The sequence below is a fragment of the Lissotriton vulgaris genome, chromosome 2_1 (assembly GCF_964263255.1).
Source record: "Lissotriton vulgaris chromosome 2_1, aLisVul1.2, whole genome shotgun sequence".
NCBI classification, from domain to species: domain Eukaryota; kingdom Metazoa; phylum Chordata; class Amphibia; order Caudata; family Salamandridae; genus Lissotriton; species Lissotriton vulgaris.
In genome coordinates, this window is record NC_141687.1 from 760,011,458 (window position 1) to 760,035,088 (window position 23,631).

Sequence of the window (23,631 nt, forward strand, 5' to 3'; positions counted from 1 at the left end):
CCATGAGATCACCACTCAACCACTGCCAAATAGTCTATGTCGGCACCTTAATACAGAGTCAGAGCAGATGGGAGCACACAGCTCAGCTTTGACGCTCGGCTCCAAGACATGCCTTCTAAGGAAGGCTCTTCAGCATCAGCCTTACAACTGCCCTAGAAGCCAATCTCAGTGCTGAAGACTTGGGAGCCGAAATCCAGCTCACCGCCTGTAATCCATAAGACTCACTTGGCTCAGAGGAAGTCGACATCCCGATCACTGTCGCCTCCGAGGATCAAAAGCAACCTATCCTTCAGCTACAAGAGGAACTCGATGCCAGGCAGCAGCAAATTAATTTTCACCCTGGAACAGGGTGAATAGTGGCTAAACCTGTTTCTCACACCAAGGACTCCCTCCCTATAAAGAGGAAATTGACTTTTGAGAATGCCATCAATCCACCTTTTTACACAGTGCCTTAAAAACGTTGGTGCCACGATAAGGGCACATTACCACCACCTCCATCTGGCAGTTCACCTCCACCTCCCCAGCCCTCTTCACCACACCACCAAACAGTCTCCCCACTGCTACCAGTGGGCCCACCACCAGAGTCCCCTCAGGGTCCCCCTACTTCAGATATTGTGGGTGATAGCTCTAAGTCTCCCTCTGACCCCTATGATGCACCTTATGACATGCAACCGCATGATTATCCATGGGTTGATTACACAGTGGATTATCCAGGTTACACATATCCAGAGCTGTATCCAGCTGAGCCTTGCCCTCCAGATGATACAACTGCAAATCATGAGTTACTGCAAAGAGCTGTTGCTTACTATAAAGTCAAGGTGCATAAGCAGCTTACGGTGGATGACTTCCACATTAGGCATCTGTGGTGATGGTCACTTGCAAAACTGGGTCCATGAAGGGCCATCCTTTCAACTGGTTGTTTGCATTCCACCATGGCAGAAAGCAATGAGTACGGCCCCAGATCAACACTAGATCCTCCCACGGACCCTCAACTTGAAACAATTGGGCGGCTAGGCACTCTGATGCATGTTTAACCTGGTGTGTGGGACTATGGCAATGCCAGAGGCCATAATCTCCAAAAGGCACATAAACTTTCTAGCCATTATGTGGTCATCTGGTCTAAAAACAGCTTTTGCTGCTTTCACTACTTCAAAATCGAGGATTGCCACATGTTAGTGAGTTACAGGCTCTTACTCTAGAAGAACCCTTCTCTCAACTGTACCACGATAGGGTTGTGCTTCGGACAAACCCCAAATTCCTACCCAAAGTGGTTTCTAGTTTCCACCTCAATCAACCCATAGAACTCCAAATGTTCTTCCCATATCCAGAATCAGTAGCAGAATGAGTTCTTCGCAGCATAGATGTCATTGACATTGACAGCACAAAGCCCTGCTGTAAGACACGGCAACATTTTACCTCCTTTTCCAGACTTCACAAAGGGTGTGCTCTATCCAAAGCAGGTATAGCAAGACAGCTAGTTTGATGCATAAAGACCTGTAATGCTAAAGCTAAATGCCTTTTGCCTCTCAGACCCCACTCATCCTCCCTCAAGAGGCGCTTCTACAGCTTTCTTGGGTAATATTCCTATACTTTACATTTACAAACCAGCTACCTCGTCTACACCCCACATATTTCTGAAACCTTATTGTGTGGATGTTCTAGCTCACCAATTAGTGAAAGTTGGGCAGGCTGTCCTGTGCACACTTTTTCAATTTTCTGCAACTTTCTCAGGCTACCTGCTGCTACTGCGAGGACAGCTTTACCGTCTATGCACAGCATGTTTATCTACAGGTACACATGCCATACACTGAAAATGTTACTTATTCTGTAAGCATCTGTTCACAGCATGTAGTGATATAGATTCACATGCACCCACCCTCCTCCCTGGATGCCTTTAGCTGTTTCAGATGTTCTTAACTTTCATCCTTGATCTTTCCTAAGCATGGTCTTCTTTTCTGTGTCGTTATTCTCCATCTACATCCTCACCCCTTTGTCTGGGAAAAAACAATCTAATAATAGAGATGATGCCCATGTGAGTTACCACCATGATACCTCGTAACTCAACAAGACTTCTTCAAAGAAAAAATATGTGCACACTTCAGAGCCCAACACTAGATGGCAGGAGTATGCACAGCATGTAAATATATAGAGCACTACATGCCACAAACAGAAGCTTATACGGTAAGTGATGTTTTCTTTGTTGAGGTAGTCAGATAAGTTGACCTTTTCAAAATGTAAAAACGAAGAGAAATATTCTGGTCACTCTTGAACTACTCTACTTCTTGCTTCTTATTTCTCTGATCTTACAGAGCATGTGTGATTTCTGAAAAGTTTGGCTGAAAAAGACTTATATCGAATATTCAGATTATGGCATGCTGAGGACATGCCCTTTAACTCTGAATACCATAGGCATTTACATCCGTGCAAAGACTTTCCGAATTTTCAAACTGTTCCTATGTATCTGAATTGAGTCAAAAACATTTGGCTTGTTTGCCACACATTTAAAAGAAGATCACTCTGAGAACTTCTGATTTATTCTCACAGGCTGGAAATGTGACATGCATCACCCCAGACTGCCCTGACATCAGTTGCCAAAACCCTGTTATGTCAGATTGCTGCCTTCGCTGCCCAGGTTGGTGACTCCACTCTTATATTAAAATGATAAATATGAAGCTCTTGAGTTTTTGTAAGACATGCATTGACAGCTAGGGATAATTATCATGAGCTTGCAAGGATCTTTACCCTGGTGAGCATAGATTATCTGTTCTGGGCCAGCTTCTGATCTGCATTATGTGGTGAAAAACCTTTTTTTGTGTGAAATCTGATGGTATCTTTCCTAGGAGAACAGTGTGTTATAACTACAAACAAGTACAAGTTCAACCATATTACAACTTCTGCCTCTTTTCTAAATTAAATCTTTGGAAGAAAGATGTTCTTTTAAAATAACTTGTCAGAAGGACAACACTGTACACCTAGATTCTTCTAAATACATGCCAAAGAAACTCATGATTTATGGTGGCACAAGAAGACTCGGGAGCAAAGGGATCCCCACGCTGGTCATCCCACTCTTGAATAAACAGACCAAGGATACTACCTCTTTATCAGGCAATGAAACTGTTGACAGCATCTCTGTTATCGTTTAAGATAGATATAAAGTGTCTTCTGAGGATCAGGACATTGTTCAACCTCATGCATCTATGAGGCAATGTGTCCCTAAATGACACCTAAACGCAAATATAAAATAAATATAATTGCAAGAAAGTAAATCTGCGGAGTCAGTGGCAAAAAATAGACCATAATAATTCAAGGTATAATGCAGAAAGCAAAAAATAATAGTAAAAATTATTATCTGAACCTTGGTTCGATAACAGTCTTAGAGTTCACAAACAAGCCACTAGTAGACTCAAATGAAAATGGCGCTCTAGTTATGACCATAGTGATAAGCTGGCTTATAAACAGACTCTAGGGACTTACAAAAACTTGATTTTCAAATCCAAATACAGCTATTTTACAATGAAAATAAAATTCTCTGAATGTGCCAAATGAACTTTTTGCTACAGTACAAAAATTAAGTAAGGTTTAGAGGGGCCTGGGGGGTGACGTTGCCCACATGATGAGGAGGACTGGACGGAGGCCCTGGCCTCCCTGCGGAGGGCAGCCATAGCGATACTTCTTCGCCTTGTCCAGTTTAAATATCGTCCAAACAAAAAAAGAGGCAGGGAGAGTAGAGTGACACTCTTATTTCCCGGTAATAGTCAATAAACAAGAAAAGAGTGTCCAATGGTAGTATTTGACCACCGTCAGGAGCAAGTAAACGGCTTCACTTAAGGCGTTAAAGAAAGCCCTCACTCACCACCTAGTGATGACATGCTTCATCATCGGGCCCCACCAAAGAGACCGAGTGTCTCTTTGGTGTGCTACAACGCCAGATTTTACTGCGAAACGGGTTGGTGAATTCAGGCAGTGTTGTGCAAAGAAAACTAGTGAGTGGTGGATGGTTAAAAAGTGGTCCGTAGTGTATCAAAATTAACTTAGGACGGGTTAATAAATACTTATGTGTTGGAAATTAGTCCGCAATTAGTTGAGTGGTAGTTTCCTAAATATCAGACGACATGTTTCAGCCACGAAACAGTATGAATTTACCAGGCATTCATCAGGACTCAGCGTGTACTAAACCCTGGTGGAATGGACTCTCTAAGGACCACCCTTACCTAGGGACGTGAAAGTGAAAATTAACAAAAAGGTGTAAAGTGCAAAAAAAATTAGGAGGGAAAATCGTCTTCCTAATTACTCCTGGTTTAGGAGGCTTCCAGCTTTACGGTTTCTGCACTTTTGTGGTGTTAAGGATTCACACCATGGGTCACAGGAGGGGGGTGGGAACGTAATTGGCACACCGCCCTCGACGCACGGCACCCACTGTGAACCTGCATCTACCCTCGACCGGACCCTGAAGTTTAAATATCTTCATCGGGTCTACTTCACGGGGGTCTGGTAATGGAGGGTGGGACTGTTTGCCTCCCCTGTATGCCTTAGATGCGAGTAGGAGGAAGGGACCCTGATGCGCACGACTTGGCATTGTCTCTCCTTGTCACGGTTCTGGAGAGGGTTAGTGACCTGCCTCTCTGAGGTGTTGGGCTGGGACCTGCCCATTCACCAAAATTGGTGCTATTGCATGTCATGGATGGGATTGGGGGTAGTATTTATAAACGCCATCTTATGTTGCTAGGGTTTACTCTGGTGAAGAGGGACATTGCTAGAGCATGGAAGGTACCGGCACCACCCTAGGTGTTGGCTTGCAAGAAGGGACTGGACTTCTGTATGGGCTTGGAACCTCCTATTTTCACTGCAAGAGGGTGCCCGCAGAAGCATTATAAAATTTGGAAGCGGTGGGCAGACTATAGGGTCTTGCTGTTGGAGCCGGTTGATGCCACAGGGCCCCTCCATTCAGTTTAATTTTACCCTGCTGGTGCAAGCTGTAGTTTCTTGCATTTATGTTTATTGCAGCGTGCGGTTGTGGGGGTAGTTGGGTGTGGGTGTGCATATGGTTTATTTCATCTGTATTGCTTTCCATTTCTTCTTGAACTTATCATTGAAAAGTCTAAGTCATGAAGCTTTATATATGTTGTGCAGATGTCTCTGGGTTACGGAGCCCTGCTTTATATGTGTCATATGATGAATAAAATCTGTTTACAAAAAGAAGTAAGTAAGTTTCCAGATCCTAAAAATAAGTTAGCCAGCCAAGCATTTTGTAACACATTAGCCATCTTCTTTTAAAATAAGGTAGAAGCGGTCTACAACTTTTTCTCGACCAATCACTCTGATAGACAAATGACAGTCCTTCAGGCTTTCCTGATTCAGCAGTAATCTTGACTGAATCATATACCATTTCACAAGGTATCTATCCCTCAGATCTCAATGGGAAATCTCTACTGACATCCTTCTCCCCTCTGTCTGAGGAATCTGTCCTGTCCAAGTGTGGCTCCCACTGGACACCTGCCCTTCTAGGATTCTTTACCTAGCGGCAACAGTTATTTCTAAGTATCATACAGACATCTTTAACAGAATGTTTATGCTGGGCTCCTTTCCAAAGGAATGGATAAGAGCTTCAATTCTGCCTCGCTTAAAAAAGCTAACTTGGACAGCAACAACCCTGACAACTATAGGCCAATTTCTCGCCTTCCATTTCCTTCTAAGATCGTCAAAAAAGCTATCAATCAGAAGCTATCTATCAGGAGCTATCTCAGTTTCTTGCAAATAATTCACTTCTTGACGCCATGCTGTTTGGTTTTAGAAGCCAACACAGCACAGAAATAGCCTTGATTGCTGCTTTTGAGCAAATTAGGCAAACCCTGGGCAATGGATGTAATGCTGCTCTGATTTTATTAGACCACTTGACAGCATTTGACACTGTCACCTCTTTGATAATTTCTTCACCATTGGGATCAGAGACACAGCTCTCGAGCTCCTCAAATTGTTTCTCTCAGACATAGAACAGTTCGTTGAGCTCACAGGTTTGAAATATCCTTCTCTCTGCCTTGTGGGGTCTTTCAGTGGTCGTCTTTACGTTCAACCCTTTTTAACTTCTATGTGACTCCCTTGGCTAACTTCATAAGATCATTCGATTTTTTAGTAGTGTCCAATGCCAATGACACCCGAATCGTGGTGTTGGAAGCTGGCAATCTTGATGATCCAACCTTCAGATTCCATGACTGCATGCTCCAAATTTGGAAGTGGATGGCCAGCAATTGTCTAAAATTAAATTAGGCAAAAACTGAGGTTTTGCTCTTCTGGTCTAATTCATCCTTTTGGTTTCCTAAGGCTGTAGGAATTGGGAGATCTACCTACCCCAGTTCCGAAAGTCAAAAATCTTTTTATTTTGACAATTAACTCTACTTTGAAGGCCATGTTAATTCCATTACTTTATCAGGCTTCTTCATGCTTACAGCCCTTTGGAAAATCTTTCCGCACACTACCTCTGAATTCCAGAAGGCGGTGATTTCTGCTCTCATTCTATCAAAAATTGATAACTGCAGTGCACTCTTTACCAATATTCGGAAAAGATTTTTAAACAAAATGCAGATCTTACAAAATGCAGCTTCCCGGCTGCTTTTGGCTATTCCGAAACACCATTCTGTATCCCATGCTCTTCCACTCCTACATTGACTACCGGTTAAGAGAAGGATTGAATTTAGAGCCCTCTGTATTGCTTTTCATGCCCTAAATGACTCAGGACGCGACTACTTGAAACAGTGTGTTCGAGGCATATGAGCTACAGATCTCAAACTGTGCATTAGATCACCACCTGGTGTTGGGCTCGGATGATTGCATGTTGTTGTCGTCTTGGAAGAAGTCTTTGTAGTCATGAGATAGGTGACTCCTCCCTTGGATGATAGTGTGCATGGGCATCGACTCTATCCTTAGATTGTTTTTTTCCGTCACTGGGTTCGGATGAAACTTTTCCGCTCCGGTTCAAAATCTACTTTTCAAGTAATTTGCCGCATAAACATTTTCTTCAAACTTCACCAAACAACTTTCAATACCGATAAACATCAACTCGACTTCATCAGCTCGATTCCGGTCATCGACGCGGGCCGCTGGGCCTACACACGCCGTGAGACCTACACCTCATGAAAGGACGCCATTCAAAAGATGCCCCGAGTGTGGAGCAAAATTTCCACACAGTGACCATCACGAGGTCTGTAACCTGCTAATCGCCAGAACACGACAAATCCAGCTGCACAGTCTGTGCATCCTTTCGATCGAAAAAGACCATTCGAGATCTGAGGGCCCGTCGACCCGATATGCAAAGATCAGCTCCGGAACCAGTGGATATCTTCGACGAAGGTCCATGCGTCCCAGAAGAAGATTCCGATGATCTCCAGATCGTATCCGAGACAAATGACTCCGATGACTCCATCATAAACCTAAGGATAGAGAAAAAGTACAGAGCGGTTTCTGGGGACTCTGCCTATATTAAAGGACAGCTAACCTTAGAATCCCTAGTAGTTTCAAACGCTAGGAAAAGAGAACATTTCCAAGCATCAGGTGAAGCATCACCTCCTGATAAAGAACCAAAGATCATAGATGCTTCAAGGAAAAGAATAGCTGCCCAAGCTAGCAATACATGGTGCATTGCTAACACACAGGCCCTCCTCGCAAGATACGACAGGGCTCACTATGATCAGTTAGAGAAGCTCTTACAACATCTACCTGACCAATATAAGGCACAAGCAAATGACCTCATACAAGAGAGTAAGCTTATATCAAATTCCTCCATTAAATGCGTACTTGATGTAGCAGACACTGCATCCAGAGCAATAAACACCAGTGTGCTCCTTAGACGTCACGCAAGGCTGTGCATTTCAGGATTCAAGCAAGAAGTGCAAACTACTATCTTAAATCAACCATGCAACCAACAACAATTGTTCAGTCCAGAGGTAGACACAGCACTTGAAAAAATGAAGAAAGACACTGACACAGCAAAGTCTATGGGAGCTCTGCAGTCCACCCAAGCACGAGGCTCCTTTCGTCGCTCCTTTTTACAGAGGAGGCTCCAAACAAGCTGGAGCAGACAATTCAGCTTTCTTTAAAACAATTACACATACATCATCCAATAGATGATACGTTATAGGAGGCTACAGAGGCAACAACAACAAGGGAAGAGGTAGAGGAAATAACAATAATTGAACCTCTCCCAACACAAAACGGTGACTTCCTTCTGCTTCCCCAACAGCATTCCACTCCTGTAGGGGGCAGACTAACACTGTTCCTACCTGTCTGGAATTCCATTACAACAGGCAAGTGGGTAAGACAAATGATCCAGTATGGTTACTGCCTAGAGCTTACAGCTACCCCGCCACATATACCACCCAGACAGCGTCCAATGTTCACAGAACATCTAAAACTGCTCCAACAAGAAGTTCTCTCATTGCTGCAAGAGGATGCAATAGAGCTAGTTCCGTTGCAACATCAAGGAACAGGGGTTTACTCTCTCTATTTCCTAATACCCGAAAAGGACGGAACACTAAGACCAATTCTAGACCTAAGGCCTCTCAATCTGTATATACACTCAGATCATTTTCACATGATCACTTTACAACAAGTGCTCCCATTGTTGCAACAAGGTGATTTCCTAACCACACTAGACCTCAAGGACGCCTACTTCCACATTCCCATACATCCTTCTCACAGGAAGTATCTCAGATTTGTACTAGAAGGACAACAGTATCAGTTCAAAGTCCTGCACCACAAATGTTTACAAAGTGCCTAGCAGTAGTTGCAGCACATCTCAGAAGACATATCCACGTCTTCCCATACTTAGACGATTGGCTTAAAAAAGCCAAGTCATTTAATCAGTGTGTCCAACACACATGTCAAACAATTCAAACACTTCACGACTTGGGGTTTACAATCAACTACACCAAGTCACATCTCCAGCCCTCTCATGTACATCAATACATAGGGGCTACCATAAACACCTATACAGCTCTACCTTATCCCAGTCCAGCCAGGATACAGAGCAATCAAGCCTTAGTCACAAAGTTTCAAAACCAACACTCTCTCCCAGCCAGAGTGTTCATGCAACTAATAGGCAGGGTGGCATCTTGCATTTTTATTGTACCATATGCAAGACTGCAAATGCGCCCATTGAAGGAATGTCTAGCACATCAGTGGAATCAGGCTCAAGGACAACTTAGAGAGCTGATGTTGGTGGACAGCCGCACACATCGCTCTCTGCAGTGGTGGAACACCAAACGCTTGTCCAGAGGGCAGCCGTTCCTCAAATCTGTGCCAAAAAAAGTACTGACAACAGACGCATCCCTCACAGGATGGGGAGCCCATCTGCTCCACCATATAACTCAGGGAAAATTGACCGCTCAACAAAAGGTGCTTCACAAGAATCACCTAGAGCTGCTAGAGTGACCCCTGACCCTCCTGGAAGGTCGCGCCCCCTCCACGCTGGTCCGCCTGTGTGCTCCTGCTGCCGCTGCTGAGTACCCGATGGTGAGTGTGCTCTACCCCCGTTTCTGTGCCCCGCTTCTGCCCTCTGTCCCTCTACAAGCACGATCCACTACGCATCATCAGCGCTTCCGCAAGTTAATTAAAACTTGGCTATTTTCGTCAATCTAACCTGCAGTGCTGGGGAGGCCGGTATCACACTCCCTCGCCACACACAGCCTTGCAGCCTCTCTGTCACGCATGTCTGTTAGTGCTGGGACGCCCCGTTGCTGAGGTAGCCATGCGCTATATAAAACAATTTAACATCTGTGCCACTGTTTTTCCCCCTCTCTGTGCCCCGTTTTTGCTTCTGTCACACTCGTTTTTCCCCTCTGTTGTGCCCCGTTTTGCCCTCTTTGCCACTATTTTCCCCCCCTCTGTTTGCCCCGTTTTTGCTTCTGTGCCACTCGTTTTTCCCCTCAGTTGTGCCCCGTTTTGCCCTCTGTACCACTGTCTTCCCCCTCCTTTGTGCTCCGTTTTTGTCCTCTGTGCCACTCATTTTTCCCCTCTTTGTGCTCCGTTTTTGCTTCTGTGCCACTCGTTTTTCCCCTCTGTTGTGCCCCGTTTTGCCCTCTGTGCCACTGTTTTTCCCCCTCTGTGTGCCACGTTTTTGCTTCTGTGCCACTCGGTTTTCCCCTCTGTTGTGCCTCGTTTTTGCCCTCTGAGCCACTGGTGTCCCCCTCTTTGTGCCCCATTCTGCTCTCTGTCCCACTGTTTCCCCGCCCCCCTGCCAACTCGCTGCCACTCCCTTCCACCTCCCCATATAAGCCGGGCGCTGCGCGGTGAGGTGAGCGACCCCTGACCCTCCTGGTAGGTCGCTCCCCCTTCACGCAGCTCCACCTGTGTGCTCATGCTGCTGCTGCCGGATACCCGCTGGTAAGTGTGCTCTACCCCGGTTTCTGTGCCTCGCTTCTGCTCTCTGTGCCACTTTTTTCCCCCTCTCTGTGTCCCGTTTTTGCTTCTGTGCCACTCGTTTTTCCCCTCTGTTGTGTTCCATTTTTCCCTCTGTGCCACTGTTTTCCCCCTCCGTGTGCCCCGTTTTTGCTCTCTTTGCCTCTTGTTTTTCCCCTTTGTTGTGCCCCATTTTGCCCTCTGTGCCACTGTTTTTCCCCCCTCTGTGTGCCCCGTTTTTGCTTCTGTGCCACTCGTTTTTACCCCCTGTTGTACCCCGTTTTGCCCTCTGTGCCACAGTTTTTCCCGCCTCTGTTTGCCCCGTTTTTTGCTTCTGTGCCACTCATTTTTTCCCCTCTGTTGTGCCCTCTTTTGCCCTCTGTGCCACTGTCTTCCCCCTCCTTTGTGCTCTGTTTTTGCTCTCTGTGCCACTAATTTTTCCCCTCTCTGTGCCCCGTTTTGCTTCTGTGCCACTCGTTTTTTCCCTCTGTTGTGACCCGTTTTGCCCTCTGTGCCACTGTTTTCCCTCTCTTTCCGCTCCATTCTGCTTTCTGTCCCACTCTTTTCCCACCCCTCTTCCCATTCACTGCTCCGGCCTCCCGCCTCCCGCCTCCTAGCTGCACCTCCCTATATATGCTGGACACTGCGTGGTCGAAACCCTTGGACCCCGCGAATGCCACAACACCAGACTCCGCTACGACGCCAGCACCCTCCACGCACTCTACGCCGGCCGAAACCACACCTGCTTCCAGGCTGCCCCGAAACGGACCCACAGACCCTTCTCCTGCCGCACCTGCAGCCTCACCTGCGACAGAGCCACCAAATCTCCAAGGACCGGACCCAACCACCTCCGCTGCATTCTTTTCAACACCCGCACCGCACAAAAACACGCCGTCGAGCTCTGGGATCTGCTTGACACCTCCGCCCCAGACGTGGCCTTCCTAACCGAGACCTGGTGGAACGACTCCTCGGCGCCCAACATCGCCATAGCCATCCCGGACGGCTACAAGATCACCCGCAGGGATCGCGCCAAAGGAATCGGAGGAGGAATTGCCATCATCCACAAGTCCACCCTCAAGGTCGCCACCCACGCATACAACACCCTCAACACCGCCGAACACCTGCACTTCTGGATCCACACCGACCCCAACACCACCCTCAGAGGAACACTCATCTACAGACCCCACCGGACCCCGGGCTCAATTCAGCGACTCCATCGCCAACCTCACCAGCACCCACGCACTCGCCTCCACAGACTACATCCTCCTCGGGGACCTGAACTTCCACCTCGAGAATAACAACAACGCCAACTCCGCCACGCTGATCGACAACCTTGCCAACCTCGGCCTCAGACAACTCATCACCGTACCCACCCACACTGCCGGCCACACGCTGGACCCCATCTTCTCCACAAGCACACACCTCGCCTTCGACCACACCACCGAACACTGGACGGACCACCGCTGCATCCATTTCACCTTCAAGAAACCAACCACGCACCACCGCACCCAACAACTGCCTCGCCACTGCTGGAGCAAAGTCACCTAAGACCAGCTGATCACCGTCCTCACCCAGAACCCACCCACCGACCCCACCAACCCAGACGCCGCAGCCCGCAACCTCAGACAGTGGATCGACGACTGCACCAACACCCTCGCCCCACTCAAGAAACCCTCCAACAGCCATGCCAGCAAGAGAGTCACCCGGTTCACCGACAAGCTCCAGATCTCCAAACGCGCATGCCGGAAACTGGAGAATAAATGGCTCCACGACATACACCTGACAACCACGCAGCCCACAAGGACACCACCCGCAGACATCACCACCTCATCAGATCAGCCAAGAGATCCTCCTTCAAAGACCGCCTGGATAACAACGCACACAACAGCAAAGAGCTCTTCAGCATCGTAAAAGAACTCTCCAACCCCAGCGCCAATGCCAACGACATCCCGCCCTCACAAGAACTGTGCGACTCACTGGCCACCATCTTCCACCGCAAGATCACTGACATCCACGACAGCTTCAACACCACAACCGCCCCGCCTATGCCAGACTCCACCTCCCCTGCGAACACCACCAGCGCCAACCACCTGACCTCCTGGTCCAACGTCAATGATGACGAGACACGCAAGGTCATGAACTCCATCCACTCAGGATCTCCGTCAGACCCGTGCCCACACCACGTATTCAACAAAGCAGACTCAGCCATCGCACCCCAACTACGGAAGGTCATCAACATCTCCTTCGAAACAGTGACATTCCCGGCAAGCTGGAAGGATGCCGAAATCAAAGCCCTCCTCATGAAACCCAAGGCGGACCCCAAGGACCTCAAGAACTTCCGGCCCATCCCCCTGCTCCCGTTCCCGGCGAAGGTCATCAAGAAAATCGTCAACAGGCAATTGGCCCGCCACCTCGAAGACAACATCTTGGACTCGTCCCAGTCCGGATTAAGATGAAACCACAGCACCGAGACAGCCCTCATCGCCGCCACAGACGACATCAGGCGCCAACTAGACAAAGGCGAAACATCAGACCTCATCCTGCTGGACCTGTCAGCCGCCTTCGACACAATCTGCCATCGCACTCTAAAGACACGCCTCCAAGAAGCCGGAATCCAGGAGAAGGCCCTTGACTGGAGCACGTCCTTCCTCTCCGGCAGAACCCAGAGCGTCCGCCTCCCACCCTTACGATCCGAAGCCACCGACATCATCTGCGGTGTCCTCCAGGGCTCAGCCCGACGCTGTTCAACGTCTACATGGCCCCCTCGCACAAGTGGCCCGCTATCACGACCTCAACATCATCTCCTACGCCGACGAACTCACAGCTCATCCTCTCCTTCACCAAGGACCCACACACCGCCAAAACAAACCTCCCAGAGGGAATGAAGGCCGTCGCCGACTGGATGAGGAGCAGCCGTCTGAAACTGAACTCGAATAAGACGGAGGTCCTCATCCTCGGACCCACCCCCTCAGCCTGGGATGACTCCTGGTGGCCGACCACACTGGGAACAGCACCAACACCCACCGACCATGCACGCAACCTAGGATTCATCCTTGACTCTTCCCTCTCCATATCTAAGCAGTTCAACGCCATCTCCTCCTCCTGCTACAACACCCTCTGCACGCTCTGCAGGATCTACAAGTGGATCTCGACCGAAGCAAGAAGAACGGTGACACAGGCCCTCATCAGCAGCAGACTGAACTATGGCAATGCACTCTATGCAGGAATCCCAGCCAAACACCTACGATGACTACAACGCATCCAAAATGTCTCCGCCCGACTGATCGTCAGCGTCCCCCGCTGCAGCCACATCACCCCCCATCTGAGAGACCTACACTGGCTCCCCATTGACAAGAGGATCCCCTTCAAGCTCCTCACCCACGCACACAAAGCACTCCACAACGCCGGACCAGCCTACCTGAACAGCAGACTCAGCTTCTACACCCCCACCCGCCAGCTCCGCTCCGCCAGCCTCGCCCTCACCGCTGTCCCCCGCATCCAACGAACGACCTCCGGCGGCAAGACCTGGAACACCCTCCCTACCCACCTACATCAGACCCAAGACCTATTCGCCTTCTGAAGACTCCTCAAGACCTGGCTCTTCGAGCAGTAGCGGCACCCCCCTCCCATCAGCACCTTGAGACCCTCACGGGTAAGTAGTGCGCTTTACAAGTACTCTGATTGATTGCTAGCAATATTCCTAGCACTAAAATCATTCCAAGTACATGTACAGAACAAAGCTGTCTTGATCCGGACGGACAACATGACAGCCATGTACTATATTAAAAAACAAGGAGGCACACATTCCCTGTAACTGTCCCAGCTCGTACAGAACATTTGGAGATGGGCCATTCCACAAAAGAAATATCTGCTTGCAGAACACCTTCCAGGAGTTCACAATCAGATAGCAGATCTGTTAAGTCGACAGACACAACAGATTCACGAATGGGAACTACATCTGCAAGTTCTTCTACCATTCTTTCACAAGTGGTGGCATCCAGACATAGATCTGTTTGCCACACACGAAAACGCAAAATGCCCAACCTTCGCCGCCAGGTTTCCCAAGACGGCCCGCCAAACCATCATGCACACTTAAGAGAGGGCTCACCGCTCCTCCCCCTGCTCCTCTGTGACAGCCCAGCCCGCTCCTAACAAGCTGAGCAATGATGGGAAAATAAAATAATAACAATGCTTTATTATCATTTTATTTTTCCTTTTTGACCTTCTCACAGAGCAGTGGGGTGACCATCCTCCACTTTAGCGGAGGAGCCGCCCCTGCATATAATACTACCATTCTAGTACCAGCCTCTAACTGAATATTGACACGTCCTATTCTAACTATAGGTGGGAGGGATTTGTGGCGTTTTACTCCACAGAGTTCTGTGGATTTACCCAAAAACTCAGCGTGACTACATGGAGTTCCGTAAGCGGCGGAGTTGTGGCACGTCATGCTGCTCACGCTGATTTTTAGATCCGTGAGTTTGTCCCGCACTGTAAAATCAGCATGAACGGCACCACACAAGGCACCAGAGAGCACTGCTTCTTTCTGCCACTCGAGTAGATTTTCAACTCAAGCGGTAGCTTTCTCACCGCGAACGGCAGCTTTCTAATCGTGAGCAGTAGGGCCTGCCACCACTGCCCACATTGAGATATTTCGCTGGGAGGCGATCTAGCACTTGATTTTCTCGCTTGCCCTCGACAACTCACTGTTGGCGGGCCTCGTATGAGAAAAAAATCTGCCACCCGGCAGTTGGAGTTTTTCTGAAACTCTGCGCTCCAAATGGGGAAAACTCCTTTAACTTCCCTGAAAGACTGGAGTTTACCACCCACCCCTAATTCTAACCTAATATCATCAGAGGTGCAGTACAAAAATAGTTACATAAACAATGGTGGTCTCACAAAATAAATAGGTTTACAACATCATAAGCAGATAGAGCCTTAAAAATAGCAACAAGCTTGCCCCATGGTTCTTCAAGAAAAGCATTTCAATATAGAACATTTAAACAGTGCTCATTGAGTGCGTCTGCTGTGACAAGAAGAAGGAGTCGAGGCCTGGTTAGTTAAATACTGAAAAATGCAGTTTCACAAAGTACAGCATTTTTTGTGTTTGCATAAATATACAAAATGTTTAACAGTCATTTTAATAAAGTAAAATTCACTTTGTCGCCACCAACAGTCTGAAAGATAATTCCAGATCACATAACAGAGATCCCTTCTCTTTTTATGTTCAAATGACAGTTGAAAAACACACTAAAAATAAAATGTAAAATAAAATGTAGGATCATCTCCCTGAAGTTTCCTTAATGCCTTCTAACCTCCTTACAATTTATATGATCACTATAAGACAGATGATACTTGAATCATTCTTTTCTTTAAGATTATATCATGTCTTTTTAAATCCATGTAAGGCGAACGCTATTGCAATTGTTTCTTCAAACTCATTGTACAGCGCCAAAGGCTGTATAAAACCCTCAAAGTAATTAAATCAAAAAAATAAATGATGTCTCAGAAAGCATGGAATTTTTGTAGTTGGGATTGGGATCTTTACTCTGTAAATACATGATATCTGTTTCCATGAACTGAATGGAATGACTGTATTTATATGGATATTGATGGGTCTATAATGAAGTGTTTTTCTGCTTAAGCAGATCTTTAAAGCCTCTTGTTTTCCTTCATGGGCTGGCAAACTCGAATTTAGATTTCAATAATTTCAATCATAGAATCTCGATCTTGGAGTGCATTTGAGCTACACCTTATGAGAAGTGTTAGGCATGTTTGATCCCCAACAACAATGACCTAACCTAACAACGAGAAGTTGTGTAATTGTTGCCTCGGAGTGTATTTATGATGTTTTTCACCTGAATTCTTTGTTACTCTTCTTGCTTGGTCACTTCCGGTCACATTCTGATCTTTTGTTATTTGATCAAAGCAGGTAAGACACATTTCCCTCTTTTTCTAAGGACATTTCAAGTCCACTTAATATATTTTTTCTTCCTTTTTACAGCTGAATGTGTTTTCCATGGTGAGACATTTCCCGATGGAGCAGAATTCAGCAGGGATGGGGATAAGTGCTCCTCCTGTATATGCCGGGTATGATTTATCATTGTTTAAGTTATGAGTGTCCATTATCGCTCATCACAAAGAGTAATTATCTTGACCCACTATGCTCCTACTGTATTTACCCAGTTTTTTTAACTTTGTCAAATATCCCTGAATTATGCCATTACTATTTTCTCAATCCAATCTTTATACTCCTTTTTCCCTTTCACCATTATCCATTTTTGATACTGTCCCTTTCCTTCTCCTCATTCTACTTTCAATTACTCTCAAATGTTATGAACATATAAATGAAATGAGGACTGCCAGTCTAATCCAGTCTCCTCGTGTTTCCACAGAACCCAGGATAGTTGAGTAAACACTACAGGACCTCTCACCGGTCTCCTATTGAGCAATACTAAGTTTTTTTTCATGAAAGCCCAACCTTTTTTGGGAAATAGCTCATGCATCCATGCTGGTGACAGTTACAAGCATCTGCAATTTCTTAACTTGGCTATCTCATGCATGCACCACCACCATATTCCTTACGTACACCACATCTGCTGGAGACTGTTTTATGCACGGCAAAGTCTACTACCACTACTCAATGTAGCCTCTCCCATCTGCCAGAATATGCGTCATGGATCGCTAACCGGTGCAAGAGGCTCTACCACTTCAGTTCTATGATCCACCATTCATCCATTATAGCAGCTGCTATATGCATCTACCATTACTTTTGCAGGATGTTTGATGAATATACCCTCGCTGCTTCAGACTATTCCATGCATTTGCCTGCTCAGGTGAAGGTTGGTCCCTTCAAATATCTTGTCTGCTAAAGGTGTGTTCTAGGCACCCAATACATCGGCTAAACAATGCCCAATGAGCTTGCTACATCTGCTTAAGATTGTTCTACATACTCACCCCCTGTGCTAGTTCAACACATACACACCCTCGGTTAAGGCACTTCCATGCACCTACCACCTCTGCTGAAAAGGATGTTCTAAGTGCATACCATCTCTGCTTGAAGCTGTTCACTGCACATTCAACATGTGCTCAGGTTGTTCCAGCGAGATTGTTCTGTGCCCACAGAACTTCTGCTAGAGGCTATTTCAAGAATCTTACAGGTCTTCTAGAGGCTATTTCAAGAATCTTACAGGTCTGCTTGGCACTGTTACATGCACACAACACCGCTATCATCACTCAATGGAACTGCTATAACTATTGGTTATTCCATGTATCTATGCTCTCTGCTGGTGGCTTTTGTATGAATACGTTCACACTACATCAAGTATTCACCTCCTTGGAAGGAGCCAGTCCCATTCAGCTTCCACGTCTGCTAATATATTATTTTAATGGCCCGCCACTGCTGCTGAAGATTGTTGCATGCATCCATTTTTCTAAGACTGTTTACTGTGCTACCTCATCTACTAAAACTAGTCATCCGCTTCACTGTTTGTTGTTTCTGAATTCAATCTCTTGGCAGGAGGATGTTTCATGTGGCCACCACCAGTGCTGGAGGCTGTCTTAAGACTCACACCTTACTGCTGAAGGCTGATCCATATATATACCTCATTCATTCAAGGTTTTTTCTGTAGCCAGGTCATTGTTCCATGAATACTGGGTTTCCTGCCATTTTCAGAATGAAAAAAATATGAATTTTCAAGCAATGCTTAGGTCCATTATCCACTAGATGAGTTCACACTATCATCTTGTTTTTCATGAAACTCTATATGTGGGCATTGCATTGTCCACAAGTGTGTCTTGAATATCTTGACCTGAAATATGATGTAACCCCCATATGCCCTCTTCATATTTTGTTTTTTATTTAACATTGAATAATGTGTGAGGTAACAAATGTAAGGTAAATAAGTTGTTTCTTTTGTTACATGAAACTATTATAGATCCACATATATTGCATCAACTGTTAAGCCATATTTCTCGCCCTTGGAGGTAGACATATATTTTTGGTAGTATGCAAGCACATTTCTTAATCTTGTGTGTGCTGTTGCAGCTTCTTCTCTAGCTTGAAAATATATGTGGCTTAGTGAATGTGTGAACTGATAACAATGTCAGAATTTAACACATATCAGCTATTGATGTTAGCAGCAAATTCTACCATTGCGGTGTTATTGCTTGTAGATGTGCTCTTCATCTAACATCTACTGTCCTATGAGCTAGTGAATACAGTTAAATGCAGATTATAATCCAGCATGAATTATCTTGTGATTCTGCAGAGAGGACTGCTAGTAGCCACTTGCAGAGTAGTCGTGAAAGGTGTCTTGTATGCTTGTTTGGACCAAGGCATAGACTTCTGCCGTAGGAGCAGTGTCTCCTGGCTTCTTTTAGGATATCCTTATATAGGAGGGTTAATTCTACACATTCAAAATCAGTGGTCATGTTGCTGTTGCCAAATGCAGAAATTGTGGGTCTTGGTTGCTCTGCTTCATCATCAGAAAACTGCGGTGCGTCCATACTTGCCAACCATATTAATTTAGGCTGATGGTTACTTTTTAGCCCTCTCTAATACCTACCAATTTTGTACAAGTCCTACAGTTTTTGTTTTAGCAAGGCCCACCTGCATAATAACACCTCTCTAGACTAAAACTACTAAAACTACAGCATGCATCCACCACCTCTGGAACAGGCAGCACTGTGCACACCGTTTTTCTAATGGACTCAGTATCATCCATAAGCACTTAACTCCCCAGCTAGGGGGTACACTATGAACCACGCGCCTCTTCTGGAGGCTGTACACACTCGCCACCTTCTCGAGGGCTTGCAATGCTCACACAGTCTTTGCTGGAGTTTATACTTTGCACCCACCACCTCTGTAAAACAGCTATATTATTGAATTGAATTGAATAGGTTACTTATAAAGCGCAACTGTCGCTCCAGAAGGAGCCTCCTGGTGCTAAACGGATAGTCAAGCCCAGACCCTGATCGTGAGGCCTAGGAAGCTATCTTATTGAATTGAATTGAATTAAATAGGTTACTTATAAAGCGCAACTGTCGCTCCGGAAGGAACCTCCTGGCGCTAAACGAATAGAGGCAAGCCCAGACCCTGATTGTGGGGCCTAGGAACCTAGATAAGGGCATGACAAAGTTCATCTGAGACGCCAAAGATCCAGAACTTATGGATTCCCTACCTCTGCTGCAGTTGTTAAATGCTCTCATTTTTTCTGCAAGAGACTTTAATATGCACCCACAACTACTATGGATGATCATTGTATTTACCAATTCCTCTGTGCTGGCTGCAGGTCCATTGCATCTGTTCTGGAGGCTGTCCTGGTCATCCGTTTCACTGTTTGTTGTTTCTGAATTCAGTCTCTCGGCAGGAGGATGTTTCATGTGGCCACCACAAGGGCTGGAGGCTGTCGTATGACTCACACCTTACTGCTGAAGGCTGATCCATATATATACCTCATTCATTCAAGGTTGTTTCTGTAGCCAGGTCATTGTTCCATGAATACTGGGTTCCCTGCCACTTGCAGAATGAAATATGGAGCAGCTACTTTAATCAGCCAATCCAAGCGGCACCCGCCTGCACGTTAAAGAGGGAACAGTGATCCGTCTGCAGGCGTGTGAGGTGAGGTACAGACCAGCTTGCAGCTGGATGCCTGGGATGTCCAGGGGACCCCCTTTGTCCCCTTCAGCGGATTGCCCTCAGGGGGCGTACTGATAGTGTGGCACCTTTTTGTGGCGTACTGGCAGTGCTCCTCCGGATGACTTCTTTGTCTTTGCGCCCAGGTCAAATAATATGGCGCGGGCTCAAAGGCAAAGAGATTGCCTCATTTGCATGAGGCCATGACACCATGCAAATGAGGAAATGCCCTCTCAAGATAGTGCTGGTGCTACATGTGCACCATTACTAACAGTATTACAGAAAGGGCATAACAAGCATATGCAGTCCCTTCTGTAATACTAAAGTATACTGGGGGTGCTCAAAGCGGGCGCACATTGTGCTCCCAGGGCACTTTGTGGAATGTTGCCCCAGGGTCATATTTTACATTGTACCTTGGAGGCCCAATGAGCATGTCCGCCTCCTTTTTGCACCTCCTGGTCACAACGGTATTATACAATGGCATTACAGAAGGGGCCACAGACGCTTGAGCGGCCCCTTGTGTAATACTGAAAGCACTAGCTACGAGTAATACAGGACATTTATGGCAGCAACATACAGTCCAATCCCATGCAAGAAACACATGGTGGATTATGGGTGATAAATCAGGTTACAGAGCTTGGGATAAATACCTGCCATGGCATCGAGTGCAACCGAAACCGCTAAAAACGCTGCTCATCCCGCAATCAGGTAAACAAAATCAATGAAATAGTAATCAAAAAAGTCTTAACTGTTGAAAGCTAGACAGCAATTGACAGAGCAGTGTGTAACATATGTGCCCATATAACATAGATTGACTTCATCCTGCATCTATGTCCATCCCATCCCCCCTGGATGGAACTATAATGTACTCTGTAACAAGTTGAAAGGGCCAGGCCCTAAGGCTCCACTCACAGAGTGGGACTAAACTGTGTCCTAGATGCACAGACGTTATCACACTGCTAGCAAATTGTTTCAATAACCCATGCCTGCCCCGCGGAGGCCAGTTAAGCATCTCCGCCCCCCAAAGCCATTCGCACGTGCTGGCTGAGTAATCGGGGTGTCTGTCATCGTCTCCAGCCCGTGGGTCGGGGTCCCCATCTGTGGGAGAACCTCTGCATCCCCACCCGTCTGCCCAATAGTCTGTAGTTTCTCCAGTAGTATCCCCATTGTCTCCAGGTCTCAGTCAGCTTTCTCATGCGTGCAAACTATGCGTAGGCACCGCTCCTCTGCAACTCCCTATTCGCTCATGTCTGCCATCCACTTGGGCAACCTAGGGGGCACAGGTTGGGACCGATGGATTGCAATGCGGTGCGAAGCCAGGACCAGTCCCAAGATCGCAAACTTATATTGCATCTTGGTCCTAGCTTGGGGGACCTGTAGAACCTCAAGGAGACAATGCTTAATGGTTGGCTCCATCTGAAGTCCTGAGGTTTCCGGAAGTGTCTTCAACACTCCCAGAGCTCTACTGAGTTGACATTGTGCCGCTGATGAGCCACGGTGCATAGATTACAACTAGTGAGTGTGAGTGTGCCTCATATAATTTAGATCTGTGAACTAACTTCTGTTAAAGCGTAGATCAGAATTATGAGTTTAGGGGTTTTATTGCAGTCGGTAAAGGCTGGTTGTGATAACATTGTCATTCCCAGGATACATTTCAGCAGGTCACACCTACGAAACTTCACAAAATGTATCGAGGAAATATGCTTGAAAAATGCAACGACAAGCTAATTATTGGTGTAGTAAGCATCAGTGCAGGCAAAACTTGTACTAGGCGATAATCATCATACACAATATAATTCGGCACCTTTATGTCGCATTATATTGTGTGAGATCATTATCGCACTGGACACCTGGAAACTGTTGATGAGGCCCGTGTTGTTCATTGGTTGGCTCGTTTTTCGTTCCCTACAAAGGAGCTGTAATGTATGGGACTGCGATTTCCAACCCCTGTGCGAATCTTTGTACAGAGGGCAGATTTGCAAGTTGTGAGGAGTTTACTACACCTGGTATTTACTGTGTGCAATAAATTCCGCAGCCTTTGTTACATTTCCGCATGTCGTACTTGCTTGAATTTGTGGAAGGAAAATAGTACAGTATTTACCATATATTTCACCAAAATCTGGTATTATAATTATTCCCAAAAACTCAGAATAGTGGCAATTTATTGCACCTAATACATTCTGAACTCCGGAGAAGTTGTATTTTGCCAGGTGTAATACACGATTCAGAAAAGGGGGGGGTAACGATTCAGAAAAGGGGGGTGGTGATGAACAGAGTGTCTGAATTAAGTAGACCACTCTTACCCAGTCCAAAGATCAGGGCTTGATCCATCACCGTTATTTATCTCACTGCACCATCCCAGCTCAGAACCTGGCTATATGCAAATCAGTCTGTCCCTGGCCCAGTGCATCATGGGAACAGGGCAGACTAAACTACCAAGCCAATTCTTCACCAGAAAGGAGACAAGCTACCGGGGACCGGTTTCTGGCATTTCAGCCGTCTTCGGCCCGGCTTGCTTGAATCCTGATGGTGCAGTGAGAAAGGGACTCATGTCTGAGTATACCCTGCCACACCTATTGTGGCCAAAAAGGATTCAGAAAAGGGGTGTAATACACAGCACTTTACTCCATTGGCACTCGTAATGTGAGTATGCATCACCCAGGGATCACCCAATTAGCACACCAAGATGAAATCCCCTCTCTGCCCTCCTGCCAGGGATCTTCTACAATTAAAAAGTAATGTTTTACCCCTGTAGCACGTACCTTAGAGATTAACAAATCCTCACTAGATGGCCCAGTACTGGCAGTCACTCGTTCTGTTATCAGGCAGCTGGGTCTTCGATCTTGCTTTCTCTGTTACTGCTCCTGACCAATGACCAGTGTCTATTCAGGTAACCCTCAACACTCATTTATTTTCTTTATTCATGTAAGTTTTGCTATTTCTCCCCTTGCTTTTTCTTAGCAGCAGGATATCCTGCTGGGGGACAGTATGTGCTCTACAAATTCGAAGTCATTCATTCATTCATTCATTCATTGTTCTCTATGGCCGTGTTTGCGTTGTTTATTTTCCTGCAGTAGCCAGAGCCAGCTCTGGGAATGGGCGCGCTGAATGACCTCAGTGGAGTTGGGAATAAAGGGAACTGCCGGTCCACCTTGACTCATTCTCTAGAGCTGAGTTGGTCATTTTTCATACCAAAGATAATTGTGAATAGTCGCTTTTTTGGCCAATTGTTAACAAATGAACACAGGCAAGATTTCTTTTAAACTTGTTTAATGTTAGGTGGAGTGCTAGTTACATCAATAACTATTAGCCATCACACAATAGTAAAGCTGTTTTGTATATTTTGAGCATTCGGGGTATCAGGGTGCCCACACCTGCTATGCTACTGGCCATTTATTAGCACTGAAAAATCTTGACATAGTCAACGTATGGAAGGTGCCCACATCTAGGATAAAAGTGGACCTTACCCACCTTAAGCATAGTAACTCTTGGAATATCGCAGGCATTCATGGTATGCCATGGTAATACATTGAGTATAAATCTTTGTACATGTGTGGCAGTAGTACACTTTTTACCTCTGGCTTTTTGACAATTTGTATGGAATG

At 46.3% G+C, this 23,631-nt stretch overlaps 1 protein-coding gene across 1 annotated transcript in view; it reads left to right on the forward strand.

The window, feature by feature from the left end:
- Positions 1-23,631, forward strand: part of LOC147731106 (uncharacterized) — a 485,394-nt gene that overhangs the window by 316,390 nt on the left and 145,373 nt on the right. Inside the window, exons 14-15 of the mRNA XM_086956073.1 lie at positions 2,545-2,632; positions 16,394-16,479. Of these exons, the coding sequence (XP_086812199.1) occupies positions 2,545-2,632; positions 16,394-16,479 (174 nt within the window). The remainder of the gene's footprint in view (positions 1-2,544; positions 2,633-16,393; positions 16,480-23,631) is intronic.